The following is a 12,582-nucleotide window of genomic DNA, read 5'->3' on the forward strand; positions in this document are numbered from 1 at the left end:
ACGTCACCTCTCATGGCGGTGCGCTTCCTCCTCGTAGAGAAGCGGGGATTGGCTGAGAGCGAGGCGGAAGTGCGGCCGCAGGAAGAGCTCACCTGATTGGCTGGTGCAAGCGGAAGCGGCGACGAGCGGGTCGGCGGGAGGGGCTGGATGGCGGCGCTGGGAGCCGGGCCGAGCTGCGCTGTGTGACGGAACGAGCCGCGGTACGTGCGGGGGTAACACGGCGGGGTACGGTGCGAGCCGAGCCGATAGCCGTGAACTCAGGCTCTGTGCTGTGTGAGCAGGCCCGGGCCTCTGCGGGACGCGCTGCCCCGCTGGCTGTGTCCTCCCGGGCTGCCGGGCCGCTGCGGGGAACGGAACCTGCCCCAGCCCTGGGGAGCTGTGTGCGTTCAGTCCCGGTGTGTGACCGGGCGGCAGCGTGGGACAGAGCGGGGAACTGCTGGTGGCGGCGCATCGACTGATGAACGGCAGCAGATTAATGCAGCGACTGAACGTGTGTTGTGTGTGGTGTGTGTGTGCTGGAGGGCAGGGATGAGCTCAGTCCCAAGGCTTTAAGGTCCGTCAGTGCAGGGCTGGGACATAAATAACCCCGTGCTTCTGTGCCCCAGGGTGTCTTTGACCATCACATTCCATCAGCCACCAGTTTGTAGTGACAGCATGACGATCTGTAACGTTGGGGTGACCATAAGATCACCCCATCCAACCATCACCCCATGGCTGCAGCTGCTCTAGAGCCACGTCTCTCAGTCCTGAACACCTCCAGGTGCAGTGACTCCAGCTGTCCCAATGCCTCGCCTCTCATTTGGAGAGGGAATAGCTGCACATCCAGTCACACCTGGACTAAACATTGGCATTAACCCCTCTCCTTCTGCAGCATTGAGCTGGTAGGAGCCATCTGGCTCACGCAGGGAACTTGTCCCTGCTGCGTTTTGGGGTGACAGCTGTCCAAACTGAGTTTCCTTCTTAGGCTGATTACTCAGGGCATCTCAACCCCAGGCCTTGGGTCAAGGCAGAGACATGGGTGCTCCTTGGGAATCCCCAGCAGGAAGCAGAGGGTGTGCTGTGTGAAGGGGTCAGTAGCACTGTGGCTCTAACCACAGCCCCGGTGCAATTCCCTCTCTCCATCAACTGCTGAACACCATAAACCTCTACAAGACTTGACTTTGCGCTCTGGCCCCCACTTACTCCCCTAGTGCAGCCTAAGCAGGCCTGGCTCTGTGTTTCTCAAAGCATGCGATGATATCTCATGCACTGACAAGTGAAAGCAGGTGCCCAATGACTGTCACGTGTTTTTAGGTCAGTTCCACCATGGATGGGGGAGATGGCTCTGCTGACCTCGTGATAAACAAGAGGTTTGTGTCTGAAGCGGAGTTAGAGGAGCGACGGAAGAGAAGACAAGAAGAATGGGAAAAGGTCCGAAAACCTGAAGATCCAGAAGGTATGGGAGAGATTTTTAGTCCAGGGGTGTTTCAAGGAAAACAAAAGTAAAAAGTAGTGGCTTATATTCTGCAAGCTCCAAAAGGTTTTCCCTTGAAGACGGTAAGAACTGTTGGTGACATAATATTTCTAGCATACAGTCTCATTTCCTCAATGATTCCTTCCTTTCAGAGTGCCCAGAGGAGGCCTATGACCCGCGCTCATTGTATGAAAGGCTCCAGGAGCAGAGAGAAAAGAAGCAGCAGGAGTTCGAGGAGCAGTTTAAATTCAGTAAGCACCAGCCTCTGTTACTTACAACCAAACTCAGCAGACTGCAGCAGCTGAACGCAGCATCTGCAGGTTACGTCTGCATGTCTTACCTGTCTGAGTGAGAAGCAGAGAACTGAGAAGGGCATTCAGAGGAAGCAGATGATCCTGCAGATGACAGACAGTTCTCAAGGCAGCGCTGTGCATGCATTGCAATTTCCTAACCATAATTGGGTGGCTCAGACTTCACAGAGCAGTGTGAGGCTCGAGATCAGCACTTGAGTGAACGTGGAGGAGCTGAGCCTTCAAAAAGTAGATGTTAATAAAATGAAAAGCCGTTTTCTACGGATGTTTGAATTCCTGGTTTTACAGGAGAATCCTTTGCTTCATATCCCTTGTAGATGTGCTGTTGAGCACAAAGATGATAACGAGAACTAGAAAGTTAACAGTCAAAGTGGGACCTATTGGCTCTATTTAAGGAGAAGTGAGGGTGATACTGTGGGACTTCAAGGCAGCTTCTTGCTGATTTTGGTTCCTTAGCTGGAAGTTTTACCCTCAAACTCTCACATTCTTTAAGCTCTACATTGCATGGCTGGATCCTGCCTAGAATTTCTCACGTTAGCCATAGAACAGAACTGTGTCTAACCTTTAACAGCATTTGAGACCTTTCCTGCTGGGGAAGGCAGGTTGCCAATTATCAGTATAAATGGATTGCTGAGTTTGCCATTACACTGAATGGGACTTGACTATGAGGTGAAGATTAAAAAAACCCCGGTGTCTGCCTCACATAAAGGCCTAAAAATCCTCTTATGGAATTAAACTAATGACTAAAGGTGGTGTTTGGGTTCACATTTCTCAGGCTGACACTGCAAGCAGCAAAACTTGGTTTCTCTAACGAGTACTTTTGAAGACCGTTCTAAGTCAATAACTTGGATGGAGAGATGTTGACATTTGTAGAACAGAAAGAAGAGCTTCCTGCTGAACTCACACACACCCACAAACCCCACCTTGCTTATCTCTGTGGTAACAGTGTGCTTGAACTGCGTTAGTCTGGTGTAGGTTTAGTGCTCAAGCATTTAAGAGTTTGGGCTTGTTTAGCATCCAGTATCATTAACCAGAAAATACTTCTACCCCTTAATTACAGAACAAAGCAGACAGTTTGTCCTTTGTGGGGTTTGCTTTGTACCTATTACTTGACAAGATGGTGTAACTGCTAGCAGACATGAGTTGGTCACCCAGGACTCTACTCACTGCATTCCCAGTGACACTGTGCAAAGTATTATACCCCAGTCATCACCTGCAAGATGTGGATGGCTCCCTGCATTCCACAAGGCAGCTGGAAATCACCAGTTAAAAATCATCAGAAGAGAAGGGTGAAGTGATGGAAGATCATGGCTGCTCCCCAGAGGGCCTGGGCTTAACTATATGCATTCTTTTTCTTTCAGAAAACATGGTAAGAGGCTTAGATGAAGATGAGACAAACTTCCTTGATGAGGTTTCTCGGCAGCAAGAGCTACTGGAAAAGCAACGAAGAGAAGAAGAGATGAAAGAACTCAATGAATACAGAATATCCTTTGCTTATAGGGCTGGAGTTCTTATACTGGGGGTTTGGAGTGTTATCCTTGTTATAATACTGCTTTATAGAACACGTGATGGTTCTCTTTTACTGTTTTTGTTGTAGCTTGGATCTCCTACAATAATACTTGATTCCAGACCGCCAGCCCTTCGCAAAGATGTAGAGCAGAGCAGCATAGGATGCTTTTTGTCTTTAATCTGCATCAGAAACGGGAGATCTGGAATGATTTTAGGATTGCTGCCTGTTTTGAACTGAATGACTTTTGAGAGTTATCTTACTTGTGCAGAAAGCACTAAGTTGCTTTACGTCCTAACGAATAGCACTGCTTAAAGTAATGAGTGAACAGAGTGCAAGATCTCAAGGATACCTCAGTATAAATGAAAGGGTCTGAAAGCAGAAAAAGGAGAAAGTGGCTCATATTTACGAGGTGACCAAAAATCTTCAGCAAATGCTACAAAGAGCTGCATTACCTTGAGTTAGTTAAGGATTTATAACTCAGAGCATCTACATCTGCTGTGAAGAGCATCCAAGCTCCCTCACTAATTCATTTATGAGGAGGCAGCACTGATGCATTTTTTTTATAACTGTGTTTTTTTTTAATGTCAGAACTCAGCTGTAGTTGGCTGATGGATCTGGAATATTTCCTTGATTCGTTGGATCTAATTATGGGATATATTTAGGAGCTGTGCTGGTTGCTTGCAGGTCTGGCTGATGAAGGGATGTGCAGAATCAGTGTGCTGTACAAGCAGCTGACAGCCCTAGTTAGGTCACATATGTCCAGGGGTGAGCCATACCAGCTCAGAATGAATCTTCTGTTGGCTTGGATTAGCCACATAATGCACTGATCCCTGAATTGACTGAGCAGGGCCCCTTCCAGATGTCCACATTGAACCTCAGCCTTAGAATCAGCCAGCTTTGTACCTTGTATGGGAAACTGGTAATCACAGCCTGAACCTCTGATTAATCAGCTGAGGCAAGTTTTGGGAGCACAGGTGAGGGTAATTCAGCTGTGCTCTCGGAAGGGATGGAGCTTGACTCTACCTTCTCTAGACCTCATTTAAGGGCTGACCACCACTGAAACTGCAACTCTTTGAGATCCTCAGTGGAGATTGCCTCAGCGTTTTCCAGCAGGCTGAAGGCCTCTATTGGGTGAGTCTTTCCTTTAAATAACCTTTTGGATGCTTATCACCACCTCTCTTGTACCATCTTTGCATCATTGTCACTATACATACCTGAAGCCCCGATGTAAGTTAACTGTAGAACTTACTGCTAACAAACTGGAGAACAGTGCAAGGATGTGATGACTTAGTCCTGTTAAAACATCCACTTTAAGAGATGTTGTTCCATGGTGAAAGCCTGCCTCAGTATTGAGGTACAGAGCTTGTTTCTTTGTTGGGTTTCCTTCTTTTTCTGTGGTTAAAAAGAAGTCATGAAACTCTACAACACATCCTAAAGAGAAACGTGCTGGAATACTTGAACGCGCTCAAGAATGAGAAACTCCTATGCATGGATGCATAGGTGCTTTATTTCCTCTTACATGAATAGCTGTAGGGTTTTTCAGCTCCTTACCCTGCCTCTTCAGCATTGGACTGACTAGATCTAAAGCCAGTTTCATCCTTTTGTCTTCAATGCTGTAAACACAGAAATTCCCCTCCAAGGAGGAGGCGTTACTATTGTAGGATGGTGCAACATCAAACCGTGGGTTGGCAGGACAAGCTTCAGGATTGCTTCTGTTAGCCACAGGATGGCACTCCTGTGCCATCTTAACAGCATCACCACGGTAGTGGCTGGAGTTTTAGCTGAGGCAGGGAGCAGTCAGGGCTGTTGCTGTATCCTTGGGAAGATCCAGTCGTTGAGAGCATCTGAACATCCCTACGTGAAGGGGATCAGAGGGTTTAGGCCACTCCACGAGGTGCTGGTTTATAGCTGGCAGGTGGGATGGGAACTGTGACCTTAAATAGGAACATGAAATTCCCTGTTGGATATTTACATGCAGTAGCTGGGATACCTGTGAAACTCAGCACTCATGGTTACATTGAGTGGTCACTGGGAATGGCAGTCAGAGAAGGAATCTGTAGAAAGGCAGATTTAAGGTTATAAGCTAATATTCTTTTAGATCAGGTTAACTCTCCTTTGCTACGTGCTACGTTAAGGTTTGCAGAAGCTTTTGTGCCTCTATTGGTACCTCACAAAGAGGCCTCTTCTGTCCTGGCTGAAGGTGCCAGATAGGTGTCATCACCAATAAGTTTCCCTTGGTAGAATATGTGAATGAGCTTCAGTTGCTGCCGTCAGCTAAGTATGTCAGGGAGGAAGAGCCTGTCCTCTCCATTCCCTCCTCGTTGATCCTTAACCCTTAATTCACAGCACTCTCGCTAAAGTGGGAGTGGGTATGGACCCAAAGAAGGAAACTGAGAAGAAATTGCCCATGAAGTCGGTGGAAAACAAGAACAAATTCTCTCAGGCAAAGCTGTTGGCAGGAGCTGTGAAACACAGAAGGTTAGTTTCACACTTCTATAAATGCACGAGGAACGGAACCTGGTTAACAGTGTAAAGGGAAACAGGCCAAAACTGCCTACAGAGAATGAGGTGCAAACCTTAGCCCTAAAGAAGAAAGGGGGGGAGGTACAGGAAAAGACCAGCCTTGTTTCTATGGGCTCTCACCAACTGTTGGAGAAACATGAGGCAATTCAAATAGATAAGCATGTGTAAAGCTAGTGGGCAGGCTCTTCATTCTAGGCTGCCAGGCTTGGGCAACCCTGCTGCAGGTTCCAGAGCTTCTCTCTATTTCAGCTCTGAAAATAACAGCATTCACCTCAGCTCTGTAATTCAATTCAGATTTTCCTAATGTCCTATTTGATCTGCGTTTAAAATGGATCATTTGAAGTAGCTGCTGGGGGCAGTGTGGGGAGGACTTTGCTTACCAATCTGATCCTGAGGGCATCAGGCAAACCTCCTGGGTTCCTCACCAATCAGCACTGATACATCAGCACCCTTCCTGTCCCACGGAGATGACAGCTGAGGTTGTGACCTGCTGCCTGTTTTGATCTCAACTTGCAAATACAGTTGCAGCCATGCTCTGGGTTACAGATAAACCAGGCACCCAATTGAATCCCTACAGCCAAACCATTGAATGCTTAAGGCAATTCCAGATGTCTGGAAATCCAGGCAGTAGTTCTAAGTGCATCCTAGAGAACAAGTGAATGAGTTGAAGTACCAGCGCAATAGAAGATGCTATGAAAGAAGTGCTCACTTGTCTCTGAAGATCCAGGCTTGCAGGAAAAACTCCAAGGAGGAAGAGTCTCCAACCAGAGATGCTTCTCTGGTGGCAGTCAGCCCTTAAATGGTGTCTAAGAGAGGTGCAGCCAGGCTTCACCCCTTCCAATCACACAGCTGAACTACAGCATTTGAGGCTAAAAAGTGACTCCAAACTTCACAGTAATGAAGTGGTGGCTTATGAGGAATGAGACAATTCCTTTGGTGTTTTTTTTTTCTCCCACAGTTCAGATGGTGGTAACAGTGTGAAGAGGTTGAAACTCGATACTGACCACGAAGAAAAGAACCAAGGTATGTCCTGATTTCTGCTGTCGGGAAGCTGTCTGCCTCTCACCTGAACAGCAGCTGCCTTAGTGAGCGTAGGATCTGATGGAGAATTTGCTTTCCTCCTGCTTCATGGTGCTGGGCAGCACAGCTTGGCGTGTTATCTCCTAATGCTGTGCCTGTGGTGACTGTGGACATTGACAGCCGTGCAGAAGAAACCTCCTCTGGTCATCAGGCTGTCCCTTGCCTATACCATTCCTGACACATGATTGTCTAAGCTGCTCTTAAATCTGCAGACAGAGACCGTGCTCCCCCTGAGGCAGTTGATTCTAATGCTTGGCTGTTTTTACCCTTAAAGTGCTTTCCCTGATAAATAATGGGAGTCTCCTTAGCTGCGTTTCAAGCTTAGTGCTGCTTCTGTCAGCCAGAGGCACGGAGAACAGCTCATTCCCTTCCCCCAGGTGTATCCGTGCACCTCCACTGCTCGCATCTCATGCTACAAAGCGATCTTGTCCATCCTGAAACCAACTTATTTCAGAAAACGATGAGCAACATGAAGAAAAGCTAAGCTGCATTTCATTCTTAGCTGTCAGGATTGCAGTTGACTCGTTGTCAAGATCTTCTGACACAAATAGGGTGAGCTGCGATTGTGTAATGACAACCCTGCATCTCCTTCTGTTCAGGAAACTATCAGAATGCTGGAAAAAAGTTAATTAGCTGTGGAAGATGGGAGATGTTGATTTAGCAGAGCGCTGGAAGGAAACTTCCCAACTCTGCTGTTGTATTGTTAAAAAATAATAAACTAATTGCATAAAGCAGAGCTATTTATTCTTATTTAGTGGGCTTGCTATTTGGCACCTATCAAACTGACAACCTTAAGAATGAAAATCTGTAATGCCAGCACAGAGCTGGGCTTAGCTATGATGAGAAAAAATCCCTTGAGGTAGCAAGTCCTTCCTGTCAGAATAGCTTTTGTGCCTCGTAAAGCCACCTTACGCTGTAATTAAATCCTGCAGCACTCACCACTGGTGTGCTGGTACGCAGCAGCTCCTGGGCTGATGGAAGAAACCCTTTCCTGCTCTCTGGGCTCTGACTGAAGTCCTTCTCTTGCAGAAAAGCCGTCCTGTGTTCCCCTTGGGAGCAGCTCTGTGGGAGGATCTGCGGTCCATTGTCCGTCAGCCGCCGTCTGCATTGGGATCCTGCCCGGCCTTGGCGCTTACTCTGGCAGCAGCGACTCAGAGTCCAGCTCGGATGGAGAAGGCACCATCAATTCCACTGGGAAGATCGTCTCTTCTGTCTTTCGTAGCAACAGTTTCTTTGATGGTCCATAACAAAATCCCTCCGCGTGTCGTAGTGCACAGTCCACTTCCAAAGCCCCAGTGGATGTTTGACGCATCCTTCTATCCCAGATATAATATTTCTAGCTAACCACTCAACTTTAATACATTCAAATGCTTCTAAAATAATTCATTTTTATTTTTTTCCCCCATTTTTATTTTTCCATTTCTGGGAGTCTTTCTTACAGAGCCTGAGTTGGGAAGGCTGCCATCCCAAAGCAGGGCACACCTCGTCCTGTAGGCAAGTGCTGGGCTAGAGAGGCAAGCACCTTTTTCTCTGATTCTCATGGAAAGAAAGAACGGATTTTGTTGATCTGTGGAGTTGATACAAGACCAACAGGCAACAGCAAAAAAAATAAGCCACCAAAAGCTCACTTGAAGCACGGAAGTCTTGTAGGAGCAGCCATGTGTTCTGTTTTCAAATGTCATTTTTATTCTGTATTTGAGAAATGGGGGCAGGACAAAACTCGAGCAGATGGTGAAGTGTGGATTGCCATGACACTGTAAAGAAGTTTTAGTGTTACGCGATTAAAGACATTCTGAATGCATTTTTTCCCAGCTTGGCTCGTGCCATTCATATAACTGTCCCTGTTCCATTAAGCAATTTGGGTTCTGCTTCAGCCAGCCCTGTCCTCAACCCACCATCAAGTCAGGGCTGAGGCAGTGCCCTCCTTCTGAATGAGTGCAGAGGAACTGCTGGCAGTGCTTCTGCTCAAAGCTCAGCTCCTGTGGCATAGTGTTGAGTACCGAGGGGGTGGGATATCCTGGCTCAGTCAAACCAAGCTGTGCACAGACTGGAGAACTCCACTGCCTTTTGCAGTAGGAGAGCAAATGGCTGTCAAAGTTCTGTTGAATTTAAGAGACCGTTCACTGCCTGAGTGCTGCCTGGCACCCTGCTTTTTGCTCCCAAGCTGCTCCTGCCTTTCCTAGCTTCTCTAATGATGGAAAGTACTCACTCAGATCTCCCAATGCCCTGATTTAAACCTGCTTTTCTTCACAGTTGCACGTGCAGGAGCCTTGCATAGCTGCAGTGGAGAGGTGAGTGTCTGCCTGGTGTGGAGCTCAATCCACGACGCCTCTGGAAAGCCAACACAGCACACCCCAGCCACAAGTGCTTGCCTGAATGGTATCTCACATAGCTTCCTGCTGCAAAGAAAACATTTTTCCAGAGCCCCAGACTTTGATGTGAAAGCTGAGCAGCACAGCGCTTGCCTGGCTGGCAACAGAGCTGCATACAGCCTTAGTTCTAAACAAGCCACCATTTAGAAACTTGCTTCCCTATTTGGAAAAGGAGGGGGGGGGGGGGACACGGATGGGTATTTTTCCCTTCCAGAAGGCTTTGCAAGGCAAACATTCTCCCAAGCTGTCCCCACCTTCCAGGGCTGGCATAGGCCTTGCACTGTGCCAATATGCTCAAGGCATGGTGCAGATAGAACAGTGAGGGGCATTGGGTTGCCCCAGGCACCCAGCCCTCACACAGTGCTCCCAGCCTGGACCAGACAGCAGCCCCTTGTTTTAAATGTCCGAGTTTCTTTATTAACCTGAGTATAACAAATATAACATGTACACAGTATAAAAATGAACATAGAGCATGACAGCGGTACGGGTACGGCACAGATACACAACCAGTTCAACGAATGGTAATAGTAATAATAATATATTAAGCATTTCATTGCTTGGAAAAAGCAAGTTTTGTTTGTAAAAATTGTATCCTGTTCCACTAAAATTATACAAAGTACATTCAATACTGAAAAGTGACTCAACGGAGTGGGACTGGGGCACGGCCCAGCCTCTCGGTGTTACCTTGGGCTGTGGCTGTACAAAGTGGATCCAGGTGCTTCTCCAGGATGAGCTTTTAAGAACATAACAATTAAATTAAGAAGTACAAACCTGTGTGTTTCAGGGAGGGTATTCTTCATTGAACAGCATGTGGAACATGCGCTTTCAGTGGGACCAACAGACTTGGGCAACATGCAGACGGGGCCGGGCACGGCGCTATGCGGGCTCCAAGTTGATGGGGGGCAGGTTTTGGTGCTTGAAGTACTGCACGACTTGCTGGGGCAGCTCTGCCAGCACAGCTTTGGCCAGTGTCTCCTTGGGGGCCTGCAGGCAAAAAGAAAAAGCAACAGTGGCACAGGACTGGATACACCTGTGGTTATAGTGCATGTCACCACCTTGGGGACAGTTCTCTTTCAGGGCAGAGCGAGGCAGGTGGTGTGGGAAAGGGGAGAGCTGATGGGTGCATGATGAGTGCTCTCTCTTTTAAGTGGATTGGCATCTGCTGGGGTTGCCCCTCTTCCAAGATGAGAACCACACATAGGATGATGTGGGTTGGATCACAGAAACAGAATCAGAATGGTCTGGGACCTCAAAGATCACCTCCTTCCAATGAGATGGCACATCTCACCTCCCAGTCACCAGCCATCCTCCAAACCCCATCCATGGCTGGGGGCATGTCCAGCAATGGGGCACCCACAGCTCTGGGCAGCTGTGCCAGGGCCTCACAGCAAATAATTTCTCCCTAACATCTAACCTAAACCTTCTGTTAGTTTAAAGCCATTCCTCCTTGTCCTATCACTACATCCCCCGATAAAGAGTCCCTCCCCATCCTTCCTGGGGTCCCTTTAGGTACTGGAAGGCCACAGCGAGGTCTCCCCAGACCCCCCCCCTTCTCAAGGCCCTACTGCTGTGGGGGCACAGACTCACGTTGCGGAAATCCCGGAAGGGCACAAACTGGACGATGTCACGCACGGCCTCCTCGCCAGTGTGGGAGCGCAGCACCCGGCTGTCCCCATCCAGGAACTCCATGGCAGCAAAGTCAGCGTTGCCCACCCCAACGATGATGATGGACATGGGCAGTTTGGATGCCTGTACCACGGCGTGGCGCGTCTCGTCCATGTCACTGATGACACCGTCCGTGATGATGAGGAGGATGAAGTATTGCTGCAGAGAGGGGAACAAAGGGTCAGAGCTGTGCAGGGCTGCAAGGGACACATCTACTCTAGGCTCACAGATGCCAGTGCACCGGGCTGAAGGAGAGGGCACAGGGACAGACAGATGGACACAACACAGCGAGGCTGCGGCACGCGCACCCTGCCAAGACCAGCGCCTCCATCTCCTCTCCCTCAGGGGAAAGTAATGGTTCCATTTTGGTGCATTACACATCTCGCGCGTGGTGGAGAAACGATGAAAAATAAGCACTTAGGAGCATTAAAGCCTTTTGTTCCTCTCATTCTTTCCATTTCCTCTGAAAACCACCAGTGCCGACGTCCTAGAAAAGCAGGAGGAGACACGCAGCCCGAAGCCCATTTTCTTGTTTTTCCTCCAGCCCACATCTTGTCTCTTGAAATCTCCCCTAAGTGCTTTCTTCCCTCAGCTAAACTCCGAGTGCAAACGAGGGTGGGTTTCTGGCACTGCTGTGCCGCAGCAGCCGGACCTGCTCCTGCCCTGAGCACTGCAGGACCCCAGGCACATCCCAGGAGGCACAGCACCGAAATGGGGCAAACATGTGGAGATGGGGGGAAAAAAAAGTGTTCCAGGGGAAGACTTATACAAGAAGGCAGTATCTGGAATCTATAATTGGCACCAATAACCTTTTCTTGGTGTTAGAGGGAGGAGCTGCGTACTCACACGCTGCTGGCCAGGACTCACCATGCACCTGTAAGGGAGGAGGAGTAGAGTCTCAAAGGGAGCAGCTGAGAGCAGGCAAAAATCCAGCTCATTCTACCCTTCTTCGCCTGTGAGTAAACTGGTGCAGAACTGGCCTCTGAGCGTGGTCAAAAAGAATGAAACAAGAAAGGTCTCTCTCTTTTTGTTCCTGTTCTCTGAAATCAGTGACAGAGAAAAGCGCTAAAAACAGGCAAGGAGGGAGCAGAGCTCATCCACTGCTTCTCACTGCATATTTCAGAAGCAAAGTGAAATGGGAGATGATGCCGGGGATCATCTGAAAAGCCCGAGGGCTCTGCAGCAGAGCAGCTGCGAGCAACCTTACCTGGCAGCATCGGCTGGATGCACTCCAAACAAACGATGACAATTTTAGAACCACCTCCTTAGGAACTGAACATCAGCCCGGCTGAGAAGGCTGAGCCTGGACTCCATCACCACCACGGGTATGTACAGCCCATCCCAGGATGGGGACAGGGACGTGGGACGGGGCTGCCTGCTCCCATCACGCTGATCCAAACCTCAGCCCCTGATCCATCACGTTCTGTGCTTCCAAAAAAGGCAGAGCCGTCTCCAGCCTGTTCCTTTGGTGCGTATTATTTAAAATCTCCCTTGATTAAACTATTAGTGCCAACAGAGGGGTGCAATTTGCATATGATTAGTGCCTCTGCTTGGCGCGCAGCATGGGGGATTCTCCCTCCCCCTCTAAACAAGGAGAGAAAATGAATGCCGAGGAGGCACCTGGGTTTGTAGAAAATCAAACCCAATTCAGGCTTTCCCCCAACGAGC

The 12,582-nt window shown here is 48.7% G+C and overlaps 2 protein-coding genes across 6 annotated transcripts in view; one reads left to right on the forward strand and one right to left on the reverse strand.

Annotated features, from left to right (window-relative positions):
• Positions 1 to 117: 117 nt before the first annotated feature.
• PSME3IP1 (proteasome activator subunit 3 interacting protein 1) lies at positions 118 to 8,678 on the forward strand. Of its 2 annotated transcripts, none has more exons than XM_085551756.1 (7): positions 118 to 200; positions 1,294 to 1,435; positions 1,606 to 1,704; positions 3,126 to 3,252; positions 5,624 to 5,752; positions 6,756 to 6,820; positions 7,907 to 8,678. In XM_085551756.1, the coding sequence occupies exons 2-7, from the start codon at positions 1,306 to 1,308 to the stop codon at positions 8,122 to 8,124; spliced, it is 768 nt and encodes a 255-aa protein (XP_085407882.1). In that variant the 5' UTR covers positions 118 to 200; positions 1,294 to 1,305; the 3' UTR covers positions 8,125 to 8,678. The 2 variants fall into 2 exon arrangements, with proteins under 2 accessions (XP_085407882.1, XP_085407884.1); XM_085551758.1 differs by lacking the exon at positions 7,907 to 8,678 and adding an exon at positions 7,255 to 7,467.
• A 965-nt stretch (positions 8,679 to 9,643) lies between these two features.
• The window catches only part of CPNE2 (copine 2), a 35,905-nt gene continuing 32,966 nt past the window's right edge, over positions 9,644 to 12,582 (reverse strand). For all 4 annotated transcript variants that reach the window (XM_015873697.3, XM_015873695.3, XM_085551717.1 and 1 more), the window contains exons 15-16: positions 10,837 to 11,073; positions 9,644 to 10,233 (exon numbers count right to left, since the gene is read on the reverse strand). In XM_015873697.3, the coding sequence (XP_015729183.2) occupies positions 10,126 to 10,233; positions 10,837 to 11,073 (345 nt within the window). In that variant the 3' untranslated portion in view covers positions 9,644 to 10,125. The remainder of the gene's footprint in view (positions 10,234 to 10,836; positions 11,074 to 12,582) is intronic.

The sequence above is a fragment of the Coturnix japonica genome, chromosome 6 (genome assembly GCF_054131305.1).
Source record: "Coturnix japonica strain WE chromosome 6, WE-NBRP24, whole genome shotgun sequence".
Lineage (NCBI taxonomy): Eukaryota > Metazoa > Chordata > Aves > Galliformes > Phasianidae > Coturnix > Coturnix japonica.